General features: G+C 41.1%; 1 protein-coding gene across 1 annotated transcript; it reads right to left on the reverse strand.

Moving 5' to 3' along the window:
* Positions 1–160: 160 nt before the first annotated feature.
* LOC308527087 (uncharacterized protein C15orf61 homolog) lies at positions 161–5,017 on the reverse strand. The gene is made up of 2 exons (XM_081102414.1): positions 4,658–5,017; positions 161–387 (listed from the first exon to the last, which is right to left on the reverse strand). Exons 1-2 carry the CDS (start codon positions 5,001–5,003, stop codon positions 260–262), a joined length of 474 nt encoding a protein of 157 aa, XP_080958540.1. The 5' UTR covers positions 5,004–5,017; the 3' UTR covers positions 161–259.
* Between the last annotated feature and the right edge of the window lie 10,787 nt (positions 5,018–15,804).

Here is a 15,804-nt window from a genome sequence, read left to right on the forward strand (position 1 = left end):
GTAGTTTAATCTAGTTCTAGGAAAAAAGTCGGTATAAGCATCATGTGTTCCTAGTTCCCATGGGCTAAACAGAGTATGTGATATATAACAATGTAGGAAAAGCTTTGCCTCTGGAGGGCCATGATTCATCTTACAGCACCAGACACCATAGAAAAGAACAAAGTATTTGCAAAAGTTTTATTTTAAAAGATCAAAAATAAATATTGCACATACACACAAGAGAAAATCCACTAATATTTATGTTCTCCAATGTACACTTTTAATACATGGCACCTTCATCTTCTTTATTTAGAAAATAAACTGTTACTGGTCCATATCTGGTATGCACAGTCTCTGTGACTCTAGCAAATAACCAGGAGCCAAGTCCATATAATAAAGTTGGAATACCTAAAAAACAAACGAATACATTATTACCCAATGTCAATACGTATTAATCATGCACCCATGTATTTGTCATGATACAAGTTGCACAGTACTCTTTAGCAATGTCAACAAATTATCAAATTATAAAAATAGGAGTTAAGTATTAACTCTACCTAAGAGCTCAAGTTTCATCTGTTTGGGGAACATGATAATTGTGAGCCTAGACATTTTTAAACCTAAAGATACGGCTGGTATAAATTTTAGTTCAAAGCACTTTACAAGCACTAATTCATTGCCTCCAAGTAATTATGAAGTAATTCTCTATTCTTTTCACAAATAAGAAAACATAGAATATTCATTAATTTAGTTGTAGATACTCCTGGATGAGCTTAAATCACTGGGTCAACTTTAAGTTACACAGTAACATTGATGGCTAAAGTAATTTTTTTGTACAACTTAAAAAAAAATCGGTCAAATAGCGGTCTTCAAAACCACGGTAAAACTTGACTCTAAGGAAGATTTTAATATAATAACAGGCATGAGAAATAGTATTTTTATATTTGATTGAAGACAAGCTTTTTACAACCTATTTAAAATAGACACATAGTAGACTCCAATGTGTTTCTTTCTTGGAATATTTCCATTTGATAAGATTTTGCTGATATACTTGAGATTAACTGCCATTTGTGATACATAAAACTAAACATATACTACACTGAGATTTGGATATGCATATGAGACTATGTTGGACACAAACTTTCACAATTCCCATCTTTTTTAAAGCATTTCTTTAAAATCAATGATCACCAACACATTAAAAAGTATGCAGAAAACCTTAGGCACATGAATCAATAAAAAATACTGTATGCTCTACACAGAATAAAGTATAAATTTTATTGTTGCTGTGTAGGAATTGGACCAAAATGACAATTTAAAGGGTTAGAGCTGCACATTTGGAAAATCATTTTCTTTCTCATTAATAGAGAAATCAACACAGGCTCAGGACTAATATTGCTTACTTTTTTTTCTTATTTTTCTGCAAGAGTGTATTTGCTGTGCTATGCTCTTTTTGAGAGTGTAAGTGCATTGAACTACTTTGTGCTTATTCCCTGAAGCTGCATTCCAGTCACTGTAATGCCAAAGATTAATCAGGAGAAGCATCACTAGCTGGCAATGAGAAGAAGCAAAAATGCCCATTCAGGCGGGCACCTCTCTATTTTTAGGAATATACTGGGTCACAGCTTGTCACTCACTATCACAGCTTGTCACTCACTATCACTCACTGGAACTCCTATGAAATACTTTACAATATATTACCTTCTTTGCCTTGGTAATACACAAAAGAATTCTCTAAAAGGGGTGTCACAAAATATCCATAAAAACTAGCAACATAAAGCTATTTATAAATTATTTAACCAAAAAGGGGGGGGGGCTAGTAGGACAAGGGGTGGGGTAGTGAACAAGAGAAGAAAAAAAACAAGAGAGGTAGAAAAAAAGCAAAGAGTAGAGGGAGCAGGTGAAATAAAATATAAATTTAAAATACGACATCACAGTTCAAAATCTGAAAATCAATGGCGTGAGGAAGAAAAACAGGCTCTAGAGGCAATTATTAATTTTCTAAACATACTGAGAGTAAAATATATAACATATCCCTTTTAAACCAATTCTAAGGACATAAGGAATAGCTGGTGACACTGAAAATTTTGCTTGTTTTACAGTATTTACCACAGTTTTCAGTTAAATATTGACACTTAAAAAAATCACACAAATAAATGGTTAATATTTTTTCAGCTAAAATGGAGGACTGATCAAAGATTACTAGTTTAATAATAACAATGTCTCTTATTAGGAAACAACTAAGAGCTATTAGCAGTAATGCTGTTTGATCGGGGATGGAGTTGTGATATAGGAGTCAGAAATTCTATATATTTTTTTCCTGCAGTATATTTAATACAGTCAGGCTAATATACTATATGGGAAGAGTTGCCATGTATGCTGTATAATTTACACATTAAAAAAACAATTTTCTTTATCTATAGCACATATGCTTTAAAGTCTATAAGATTCCATGAAAAATTAAAAATTTTCCAGCTTGTTTGAAACCTATCATAACATTAAAATGAACTGGAAAGTCAGTTCTTTGCATAATAATTCATTTTGAGTCAGCTGAACAGTAGGTAAACAAACCACTGTCAAATTAAGCACTTAAAAAAAATTAGAACTTCGTAGCAAGTCTCTGATTACCCATTCATTCCAATGGTAAGTTGCTTTTCTTAAATCTCAATCTACTTCCCAGCAGGATACACAGACTGATAAACCCTCAGTAAAATGTCAGCTTCCACTGAAGAAAAGGCAGAGGAGAAAGAGAACAAATGGGTAAGAGAGAAATCTCTATTATTTACAAAATGGAAAAATGAATTACTCTGATAATTTCTAATTTGGAAGGGAAGAAGACAAATAAAATCCAGAGTATTTTTTTTATCAATAAACTATGTACTTAATGGTCCAGAGGGGCAATTGTACATCACAGAGTAGGAAGGATTCCTATTATCTAATTCACATTCCCTAACCTTCAGACAAAATTACAAAATAAATATTACCAAATTGGTGGATACATTACTCTTTACAAAATCCAAAAATAAATTCCCTTTATCAGTACAATCTAATTTGTATGAAAGCATGCATGAGCAGAAAGTTTTCCTTTCTGTTTAACTTAAAACTCTTATTCCCATCTGAGCAGGATTTTTTGAATTTCTAAAAGACCAATCACTCTTCAACCTTCTCTTACACACACACACACACACACACACACACACACACACACACCTACAACTGTTTTTTCTTTCTTCAAAAGGTTTTACTTTTCCATATGAGAATGTTCTAGGTATCCTACTTTTCATTTCTTTCTACCTAAAAACAAAACAAAACAACCCTAATCATTAAGGTGTTCCTAAAGTGTTAGGTTTCAAAGCGTGAAAACTTTAAAACAGGCGGCACTGGGCTCCTGTTACACTTTTTCTCTAGTCATCGTGCCAAATAACTATGAATTGAACTATCTAAGTCACCTAACCCTTTCAACTTCCTATCAACCTCAAAATTAGTGGGCATGCTCTATAGTTCATCAGCCAAACAATAAGGATTTTTTTTTTTTAAAGGATTACACATTGCTAAATAATCTGCTCCTTACTGGACTGAACCCAGGATAATCCCAGGGGAGCAATGGCTCAAAAAAACCATGATTGACATTTGTGACTTATTATATGCCCAAACACACCTACCATATTTAAATTGAATGAGGGATCCGACGACATAACACTAGTGCAGCTGCTTTAGCTTTCATTCTAGTTTGAAGAACTGGTTGGGTAACATGGTTCGGCTCCCACGTCAAGATTTTGAATTACTAAAATTTGGACTAATTTAGTATCAGCAATTAATAGGTTCAAAACATCTTGAGGCCTATTTTTCACTGATCGATAAAGGACACCTCGTGTCCATGTTTATGCCTCTTCTGTCATTAACCAGAAGAAAATAAACAACCAGCAAGAGTAAACACTCTCAGGATTAGAATATTCCCATGAAAACCTACAAATATGAAAGGGGCAGCCTTTTAAGTATCTTTTAGGCCTAGCATCTGAGCAAACTAATATGACTGGTGAAAACCTTCAGTGCTTTTAGCAAAAGGAACTTGCTGGGACTCCCTATTAACAAAACAAAGAAACTTTAAAAAGGTAGTTCCAGTTTTTAGAATATGAACGCACGCATATGTATGTTCATGGGGACATACCCTGTCATGCAATAAGGCATTTTTTAAACGTAGGAGCTACTTTCCAGTGGCTTACACCCTCCTTCTTACTGCCCAATATAGGGGTCCTCCAGTTAGGAGCGGTAGGCAGTGAGGCTGGAATGCCTCACCCCCAGGGTGATCCCCAGGCTTGTGGACATCGCCCACTTTCCAGGGACGAGTCAGTAGCAACAGCTTAGCCCCAAGGAGCGCTGACCGGGAGGGCGGGGTCGGGTACAAACGCCCAGAGCCCCGGCCTGTGCTGGAGGAGTGGGTGTGGTGGGGCGCGGAGGCAGGGTCCGGGAACCCCAACAGCGAGGGGCGCGCGCGGCGAGCCCGTGCGCCCGGGAGAGCCTGCACGCGGCCGAAACAGGGCTCCTCCCGGGCCAACGCGCTCTGACCCTGGGCCGGGGTCTCGGCCTCGGGCCTCGGAGCGAGCGGGTGGTCGGCGTGGCTTTGCCAACAGCGGGGCCGTCGTCGGTGGGACACGCTTCCCCCGCCCGGGCCACTCACCGAGGTTGACGACCTTGAGCGCCGTGAAGAACCGGTCCTGCTGGGCCAGGTCCTGCCAGGGGGCCTTGGAGCAGTGGTACTTGATGAAGGGGAAGCAGCCGGTGCGCAGGACGTGGTAGTTGGCGCCCTGCACCGGCCAGTTGAAGTGCGAGAGGCCGAACTGGTCGTTGCGGACGGCGCGGTAGGGCACGCAGAAGGAGGTCCAGGGCGGCAGGCGCCGCTGCAGCAGGTGCTGCGTCAGCACCTCCGAGGCGCGGGGCTTCGGGCGGGAGGCGGCGCCCGCGGCCCAGGGCCGGCTCAGCAGCAGCCGCAGCGCGGCCTCGTGGGCTCTCCGCAGGGCCTCCATGGCCGGCGCGCCGCGGCCCCCGCCCCGCAGACGCCGTGGGGCGCGCGCCGCTGGGGGCGGGGCGGCTGGAGCGCGCACGCGGGTCCCCCGGGGCGAGCGGCGAGGGCGCCGGCGGGCGGCGCGCACGGGTGTCCCGCGGGCTCCGCGGAGAGAGCGGAGGGGACAGGGTGGGCCCGGTGGTGGGCGCAGGGTGGTGAGGGTCAGCGGCGTGAATGAGGAGGCGAAGTCGGCACTTATGAGCTCATGTAGTGGTTAGTAACGCTGGCGAGGGCGTGGGGAGGTGTTATCACTTGGGGTATGAACCTCCTTGGTGAGTGGCAGAACTCACACCCATCTCCCGGGCCCAGGCTCCAGGGAAACCCGTCAGTTGGCGCTGTGGTCCAGGTAACACCTGAGAGGGTGTCCTCAGGGAAGTGAGTTGAAGCCTGTGATTAAGCGTCAGCCTATGAACCAGGAGGTCAGGGTTCAATTCCCGTCTGGGCATAAGCCACATTGGGCTAGATCCCTCTGCAAGAGGCAGCCAATCAGTGGTTCTCTCTCATCATTGATGCTTCTCCTTTCTCTCTTTCTCCCTTTCTGAAATCAATAAAAATATACTAGAAAAAAAAAAAGCCCTCAGATTTGCATTGGCTGTGAAGTCAAGGAGAATTACTATGTTTAGGTCTTTGTGGTTATGTTCCCTGTTTAAGTCCCAGATATTTGCAAGATAAAACGTTTATTTCTAAAAAAGTCCCAGGTCTCTCCATGTGGTGCCCAGATATGTACCACCGTTGACCTCTCCTAAGAGCCTGGTGAATGCCAGACCAGGAGTGTTTTACTTACAAACCTTTATAGTCCTCAGTGACCCATTATCAAGATATTATATTAGGAAAATCTTAAACTTTGCAGCTTCTTGAGGTAATGTATATACCTGCCTTCCAAGAAAGCATTTTCCCTTATTTTCCTAAGCTCATCTTGTTGGTAGACACTAGATTTAAATAAGATGACGTGTGTGGAAAGCACCGTGTATAAATGCAATAATTATGTGTAAGCAGCATATAATAATTACTATAGTTGTTGAAACTCAAGGAATGTAGGATAGTGTGGCTCCATATTACAGCCTCCAGTTTTGACTGATTTGTTGAACAAATAGTGATTGAGTACCCACTACCATGTGCCAAATCTTGAAGGGCCTGGTAGTCATGCAAATAATTTGAACTTTACTTTATAGGATTCCCTATTAGATAACAGTCTTAAAAAATTTTTGGGTGGAGTCATGATGTGGTTAGACTGGCACAGAAATGGCTGAAGGGAGGCTAAGACAGGAGTCGGGGAAGTTATTCAGTTCTGGGTTTTCAAATTAAATTTTAGAACAAAGACTGTTACAGAACCTCAACATATAAAGTAGATGAAAACTTGTGCTTTATTACTAAACATTTGAACGTTCAAAATTTTAACATTGCCTTTCTAGGTAAATTAAAAAAAAACACACAAAAATGAGGTTGGTTTGTTGTTGTCTTGCGGGGTTTCTTTTTGTTTTTAGCAAAAGGGAATTAATTGTAAGGAAATAGGGTAGCTAAAATAATAAATACGAAGTCTTCAGATCACGCTCAGAAAATGTATTTTTTGGCCCCACTGCCACTGGACCCTTGCCCCTGCTGTTTCTGTGCTCGAAACATTTTTTTTTTTTTTGAAGTTGGAGGTTATGGACAAATGCAGTCATAGCTGCCTAGGAACAGTTTATTTCTTATGCCTCTGTTTTGGTTGTATACTATTAAGAAAATTCTGATCCAGAGAAGTAGATACAAATATGAGTGGGTTTTAAATGATTCATCTTGAAATCTTGGGCATGGGCTTCAATTACAAAGATGGCAGGTGGAGATGAATTCTGGGTCTACACCAGTGTTGGCGAACCTATGACACGCGTTGTCAGAGGTGACATGCGAACTCATTTTTTTGGTTGATTTTTTTTGTTAAATGGCATTTAAAAATATAAAATAAATATCAAAAATATAAGTCTTTGTTTTACTATGGTTGCAAAGATCAAAAAATTTCTATATGTGACACGTCACCAGAGTTAAGTTAGGGTTTTTCAAAATGCTGACACGCCGAGCTCAAAAGGTTCGCCACCACTGGTCTACACTGAAATGACTTAACCTCAAATTAATGTGTGGGCAGTTTTGCAATATGTTAAATTTTGGCGATACAAAAATCTGTTTTAAAAATGAAACAAATCAAATATTTGTGGAGCCTCTGAAGTATGCCTCAGAAACCCTAGATTCTTTGGCATATACTGTAAAAGCCACTGATAAGGAGGAGCAGAGACTTAGATATGTTTCACTGCATTTTCTCATGAAAGCTTAGGAAAAGGGCTAGGGAACTGAAGGATTTCTGTTGCAAGATGCTCTCTTGGAAAAAACCTCATCAATGATGATGATTTCCCTAATCCAAGGCTCTTTGACTATCTCTCTTTGTTTTCTAAGGTAGGAAATTCCTCCAAGCAGAGCTGATAGCTGGGGGACCACACCCAGGTAGTCAAGAGTGTTTGAACAAAATATTGCCCTAACCTGATGATTCTGAGCTGGAGAACATGGCTTCTAGATATTTCTTTTGACTTTCATAATTGAGAGAACATACTTTCTCAAAAAAATCACACCTCAGATCAGATGCTTGATTTTCTTTTCAGTTCCAATTCTCGATGGCCATAAACAAAGGGGCTTAGAAGTTGATACTCAACAGCCTAAGTAAATGTTTAAAAAACACTGTGGCCAACGATAAAAATAAATATATGAATACTCAGTTTTCTACAGAGCATGGAGAAATGGCATGTCCATTAGAAAGCACCTTAAAAATGTAAAGAGTGACACTGTGTATAGCACTTAGCGGGTACATGGCTGTGTCATGCTGCTCCTAGAAAGGATTGAGCCTTCTTGTTTTTGTTTTGAAGACACCTAGGACATTGTGGATGTTCAGAACATACTAAAAGTTAGTTTTACAAAATTGATAATATAGAATATATTAAAATTAAGACTGTTCATTAATGGCTGAGGGGTGTCAATTGGGGGAAAAGGAGACATATGTAAAACTTTAGACAATAACAAAAAAAGAGAGAGTGAAAAGGTAATCCACAGAGTGGGAGAAGTAAGATCTGACAGAGCATTTGGAATCTTGAACAAATCATTAAAAAAGACAATCCAGCCCTAGCCGGTTTGGCTCAGTTGATAGAGCGTCGGCCTGTGGACTGAAGGGTCCCTGGTTCGATTCTGGTCAAGGGCACATGCCCAGGTTGCGGGCTCGATCTCCAGTAGGGGTGGTGCAGGAGGCATCCAATCAATGATTCTCTCTCATCATTGATGCTTCTATCTCTCTCTCCCTCACTCTTCCTCTCTGAAATCAATAAAATATATATATATATATATATATATATATATTTAAAAAAGACAATCTAATAAAAAGGACAAAATATTTGAATGGACTCTTCACAAAGGAGAATGTCTGAAATAATCATTAAAGGTGAAAATGACTTAATTTCAATAATCATCCAAGAAATGGAAATTAAAACCACAGTGCAATGCCATGACACACTCACCAGAGAGGCTAAAATAGAAAAGATAAAAAGTACTAAGTTTTGGTCAAGAAATGCAGCTATTGTACACTGCTGGTAGCCACTTTGGCAAAATTGGAGGGAGTGTATATTACAGGTGAATATATAGGCATACCTTGTTTTTTTTGCTTTTTGCTTTATTGCACTTTACAGATGTTGCGTTTTTACAAGTTGAAGGCAAGACCGTCCATCAGCAAAAGGATTGCGAACCTGCAGTGTCTCTGGGATATGCCTGTAAGCATTCCTTATGACCCAGCTTACCATTTCTAGGTATATATTTGTAGCAGTGTGCTCAGGCTGCCATCACAGACTGGGCGGCTAAACAACAGAAATTTATTTCTCACTGTTCTGGAAACTGGTAAGTTTAAGATCTAAATGCCAGCCGATTGGGTTCTTGGTGAGCGTTCTCCTTTTGGCTTGCAGCTCCGTCTTACTGTATCCTCCCATGACAGAGAGAGCTAGTTCTGGTGTCTGTCTCTTTCTCTTCTGATAAGGGCGCTGGCCCTTATGACTTCATTTAACCTTTATGACTTCCTCATGGACCCTATCTCCATATATAATCACATTAGGTATGAAGGTTTCAACAGGTGAATTAGAAGGGACATAAATATTCAGTCCATAACAGTAACCAATAGAAACTGTGTGCATACGTTCTCTAAAAGACATGCTGGAATATTCATAGCAACACTATTTATATTTTTAATATCTGACCTAGAAATTACTCAAATGCCTATTAAGAGTAGAGCAGATAGACAAATTGTGGCATATTCACATGGTGGAATGCTATACAGCAACGAGCGGGAATGATCTAATATAGAATCACACACAATGTGCATGAATCTCACAAACGTAAGCGTGAAAGAAGCCAGACAGTCAAGTACCTACGATATGATTTCATTTATATAAAGTATAAAAACTGGCCACAACTCATTTATGCTGGTAGAAGGCAGGATAGTGGTCATTCTTAGCAAGGTGGGGAAAGAGAGGGCTAGTGACTGGAAGGAGTATGAGGAGACTTCTGAGAGACTGCGATTATTCTCATTCTTTTATTTCATCTTTTATTTCTATAGTTTTTTAAAAATAATAGACTTTATTTTAAAGTGTCGTTTTAGATTTACAGTGAAATAAGAGATAAGTACAGAGATTTATTATCTACTAGAGGCCCAGTGCACAAAAATTTGTGCACTCGGGGGTGTCCCTCAGCCCGGCCTATGCCCTCTTGCAGTTTGGGACCCCTCGGAGGATGTCCACCTACTGGCTTAGGCCTGCTCCCTGGTGGATCTGGCCCAAGCTGGCAGTCAGACATCCCTCTGGCAGCCCAGCAACCCTCAGGAGATGTCCACTTGCCAGCGGGGAGCAGGCCTAAGCTGCAGTCAGACATCCTTAGCGCTGCTGAGGAGACGGGAGAGGCTCCCACCACCACCACTGTACTGGCAGCCATCAGCCTGGCTTGTGGCTGAGCAGTGCTCCCCCTGTGGGAGCACACTGACCACCAGGGGGCAGCTCCTGCATTGAGCGTCTGCCCCCTGGTGGTCAGTGTGTCATAGTGACCAGTCACTCCCAGTCGTTCTGCTGATAGGGTCAGTTTGCATATTACCCTTTCATTATATAGGATTCCTGCCCACACAGGAAAAGCCTCCCCCATTATCAACATCCCCCACCAGAGTAGTACATTTGTTATAAATAATGAATCTACAAATTATTCTCTTTCTTGATATGGATTCTAGTTAAATGGGTGTATTCAGTTAGTGGATTCTTTTTAATATATATATATATATATATATATATATATATATATATATATATATTGATTTCAGAGAGGGAGAGAGAGAAACATCAATGATGAGAGAGAATCATTGATCGGCTGCCTCCTGCACACCCCCTACTGGGGACTGAGCCCGCAACTCGGGCGTGTGCCCTTGACCAGAATCAAACCCAGGACCCTTTAGTCTGCAGGGTGACGCTCTATCCACTGAGCCAAACCAACTAGGGCAGTTAGTGGATTCTTTGAACATATATGTGCACTTTTCTGTATGTATATTATACTTCAATAAAATGTTTGGGGGAAAAAAGGCCTGGGGCAGTGGACAGGGGTGGGATGGAAGGAGTCACTGGGGGAGAAAAGAGGACATATGTAATACTTTCAACAATAAAGATTTTTTTTTTAATTTTGAAAAAAACCCAATGAATTCTACTGGTAGTGTTATATATTAACACATGTTATTTGTGTTTATGAATAAGTATGTACAGCAAGCATGTCAAACTTGCAGCCCGTGGGCTACATGCCTCATTTATTTGGCCTGTGTTAGCCTTTGAGTTTGATATGCTTGATGTACAGAGAACATATATAGTGGACATGACCCAAACATGACCTTGTACATATATAGAATATTTATTGCCATGTTGTTTTTACAGCCTTACTGAGATCCTGATTTATTCACATTTTTCTAATGTGATTTAAAAGAAAGTAGGGTAGATTTTAATTTACTGCTATTCTCAGAGGGAGAATTATAGGCAAGAAGTGGGCGAATATGTCAACATGTAGGTAAAAGAGAAAAGACTTATGAAAAAAGGATAGAAATGTTTACACTTAGGATTTTACCTACAATTTCCGGTTTGAGGCTTAAGGACTTTTGGGTGAAGGAAAGAAAGACCATGGAGATGATTCATATTCCAGCATGCTTTGGAACTTAAAAACAGACCTGCCAAAAGAGCCACCCAAATCTGCTTAATGGCTCAGTGCCTTCTAAGCCAAGCTCAGCACCAGAGGAGGTGGTGGTGAGTTACCTCTACAGCTGGATGAATGCTCATTAATTCTCCCCTCTCCCATCAGTGGCAAACACCAATTGCTGCTCCATTCCTGTAGCCTTGTGTCTGCCCTGGCAAGGACAGTATATATTGGTTTTATGCAAAGTTATCTTCATGGAAGTTCTGAGTGATGGCAGAAGTCATTAGGAAAGGAAGGAACTGCTGTCTTTTTATCTAGATCTTCTTGAGGCTTTCTGTGGAACTGATTGATGTCCTGACAGCCCCCCAAGGAGTTGGCTGGCAGCTGGGACTGCTGTTACAAAAAGTGGCAAGAAGAATTACTCTGGTGAAACATTATACTGTGAACATAGTGGGTACAGAATCTCATCCAAAAGCATCTGTCTAAATTACTCTCAAGTTTGCCCTGACTGGAATGTAAACTTCCTAAGGTCAGAGATTTATGTCTGTTCTGTTAACCTTTGTGATCCAGCATCTATGACAGTATTTGGCATATGGTTGGTACTCATTGAATAATAATTTTTAAGGAAGTGGGTAAAGTTAAATATATATGTGTGTGTGTGTGTGTGTGTGTGTGTGTGTGTGTGTATGCGACTGTTATGACCGAACAACTGGAATGACCAGACCTGCTGGTAGCTGTGATGCGCACTGACCCAGACCTTGCTGTTGGGGCCCTGACATCCCTGAATCTGGTTCACCTGCACCCCAGACCCAGACAGGAGGGAGGAGGGAGTCTGATTCCTTGCGGAATTGGTCATTGGTTAGCTTGCTGCTGGGGCCCTGACAGCCTGAATCTGGTTCACCTGCACCCTGGACCCAGACAGGAGGGAGGAGGGAGCCTGATGCCTTGCAGAGTCGGTGGTTGGTTAGCTTGCTGCTGGGGCCAACCTCCTGCGGTCCCTCCCCCCAGCTGGCCAGCCCCCCAATTGGTCCCTATTGCTGGCCAGACCGAGGGACCCCACCCATGCACAAATTCATGCACTGGGCCTCTAGTCCATAATAATAAAAGCATAATATGCTAATTAGACCGGACAGCTGAACGACCTTCCAGACATCATTCCAGACATCCTTCCAGATGAAGCCGCAGTGGCAGGGGCCAAGGCAGAGGCAGTTATGGGTGATCAGGCAGGCAGGTGAGCAGTTAGGGGCATCAGGCAGGCAAGCAGAGTGGTTAGGGGCGATCAGGCAGGCAGGCAGGTGAGCAGTTAGAAGCCACCGGCCCTAGATTATGAGAGGGATGTCCGACTGCCAGTTTAGGCCTGATCCCCCAAGGGGTCCTGGATTTCGAGAGGGTGCAGGCTGGGCTGAGGGTTCCCCCTCCCATGCATGAATTTTGTGCACTAGGCCATATATATATATATATATATATATATATATATATATATATACCTAAGCAACTGAATGACCGAATGACTGATTGCTGTGGTGCACACTGACCACCAGGGGACAGATGCTCAATGCACAGGATCAGGCTCCCTCCTGTCTGGATCAGACCTGTGGGGATAGGGCTGAAACTGGCTATCCGACATCCCCCAAGGGGTCCCAGGTTGCGAGAGGGCTCAGGCCAGGCTAAGGGACCACACCAGTGCACGAATTCATGCACCAGGCCTCTAGTAATAATATAAGTAGTGTGTTTGAGGGATATTGGGGGGTGGGGGGGAAACTTACCATATAGGGTCAGTGGTTTTAATTAAAATTCTAATTTTGGCAGTTGGAGAAGTTAAACTACAGAATAGGTAAGAAACTTATCCAAAATCATATACAAGAATCAAAATTCTGGCCTTCTAGTTTTCAGTGAGCTTTTCATTCAGAAACATTTCTGTTCCCTTCTTCTCGGTAGATGCTAGAATCTGGTGGTAAGGTGACATTTGTGACTTTTTGGAGAATGGGATGATGCTCCAACCAACTGAGCCACACAGCCAGGGCTGTTTGTGACTTTTTGAAACCAGATAATGATTTATGCTGGTAGATAACAAAATCCATATTATGGTCATGTTTCCAATATTACAAATCTTTATAATATGTAATCAACGGTTAGGGAAACATTTGAAAACATGGCCAAGTAAATTCACCTTGTCATATGGGCCATAGTTATGGTCCCAGCTTGGTAAAGCAATTCATGAATAGCATATGACATCTTGTAGCACAAATCATATATTCATTTAAAATTCCTAAGATATTTTGGCTTTATTGCTGATCTTCAACCAACAGTGGCTCTTAGAGTGTTAGCTGTAAGTCTTTATGCCCCTCCCCAGTCTCACTGTCAAGTAGCTAATGATCTATAAACAAATATGGAGATGCCCTAAGGGAGCTCTCCCTCTAAAGGGCCTTGCATCATTAAATAATAGAAATACTGAAGTCCACCCTGGTTTATGATTTGTCAGTTTAGGTTTTGCAGTGACTGGTATTGTCAGATGGGACAGGTTTTTAATTTGCTGTACAATAACATTAAATTTTATCTGATTTTTTCCTTCTGGAGAAAACTTTCAAAAATGTTCATCTACATTTGCAGTTTCCATGCTATGAAATACCTTTGTATTTGTGTGTGAATTGGAGACACATTTTAGTTTCTTAAGCTAAAAGTGGCCATAGAGGATAATAAAATCAACATAATAATATCTACCAGTTCCTGAGAGCTTGCTTCTGCTAGATAGTTTATATATATTGTTCATTTAAACAATGTTCCAAAGCAGGGTTTCATTTTCCTCATTTTCAAGCTGAGGAAACAGAATGTCAGAGAGGTTAAAATAGCTCCCTGCAGCCAGGTGGTGGAGCTGGGATTTGAACCTACACTGAAGGGAGTAAAAACTTAGATGGAAATGTAGCTGACACAATTGAACATGCCTTAGATGTTGCACAATCAGTAAGGGCACAGGAACTAGCATATAAGTTCCAAAATATGGTCTATCTAGCCCAGAAGTCTGCCTGGCTCAAAGGAAATTTTGGGGTGACCTACATGATGACTCTCAAAGTGATTTTTCAAAACTGGATCACTTGCAAAGTTGCTGTAAAACAGCAATTTATATGTCTATTGAAATTGAGGGCCAGCCACGCATTGAGGAATTTGGGCATCACCAACAAAGATCTCAAGTCTAAGCAAGTTATCAAGCCCTAAAACTTGGGTTTTATTGGGGGAACCCGAATAAAAAGTACATGGGAATTCTTTGGACTGCTTTTACAACTTTCCTGTAAGTTTAAAATTTTATTCGAATTTAAAAGTTTAGTTTTAAAAACTTGGGTTTTAATGGCGAGAGCATCTGGCCATACTTTGGATGGTATGAGTAATACTGCTGCTATGGATAATAGGCATATTTAGTCCAAGCCAGCATTTCAGTGAACCACACTTGTGGTGCAGCTCTTTCTTTTTATTCTTTATTGCTGCTTCTAATAAAGCAAGATGTTAAAGCTAACTACATGCTCTATTAATTATATGAAGGTGAACTTGAGTCATATTTGTTACTGAAGATGATTAATAATTACCAGTTCTGCACACATTTCTGGTGCATTTCAGTAAATAAACAGGGTACATTGTTGGGTAGTAATTGATTAATTAGCACATTCATCCTACACAGCTCAATGGTCTAAGGATGCTGAGTTTGAGATATTGCTCATAATTATTACAAGAAACAAATCTGTTCCATTTTTCAGTTTATTCTTCTGTATGCTAAGTTTTTTTTTCTAAATCGAATGTTTAATGGTTCAAAACCTTATAGGTTTTATTCAGATAAATCAACTCATGAAAAATTGCTAGTCATGATCTCAGAATCTTGTTTTGTGTGGGAACTAGGGTGAACCCTTTTACAAGGCTAATTTTAACATTCGATCTTGCTGTTAAACTGGATCAAATCCTGTAAATATAGGGCACTTCCCCGCCATGCAGGAAGTGCTCCTTGAGCACCTATGCGCAACAGGGGCACTGCAATCTCATTTGCTTCCCAACCACATCAAATAAGCTCAGGATTGCAAATGTCATCAGGTTGGCACTTTGCAGCACTAGCAAATACAATGTGTAATCTTCGGAGAAGTATAACAGCATGTATTGGCTGCCGTTTTAAACGATGCAGTAATTTAGGATGTTTTTTCTAATTTGTTGAGCCAGCATGTAGTTGAGACCTAGTGTAGTTGAGAGAGCCTTGGACAGAGTCGGGAGTCCTGGTTCTTCTCCATCGGTATTCTTCCTTAAGAGGCCCGTGTGACTCTGGGCACATCGTTACCCGCTTCTCTAAGCATGGATCATTCACCCGTACAATGAAGGCTTCCACCAGGGAGAGGTGAGGTACAGCGAGGAGCCCAGGCTGCAGAGACCTAGGCTTGAGTCTGGACTTCCTATTTGATTGTTTGATGGGAATGATTTAACCTCTTGAGTTTCTGCTCTGCTCACTTGAGTTTATCATAAAAATCAAATGGGATATGAGAATAGTTTGTAAGCTGTAAAGTATCATATAGCTATAA

The sequence above is a fragment of the Myotis nattereri genome (assembly GCF_964212035.1).
Source record: "Myotis nattereri genome assembly, chromosome: 1".
Classification (NCBI taxonomy): Eukaryota; Metazoa; Chordata; class Mammalia; order Chiroptera; family Vespertilionidae; genus Myotis; species Myotis nattereri.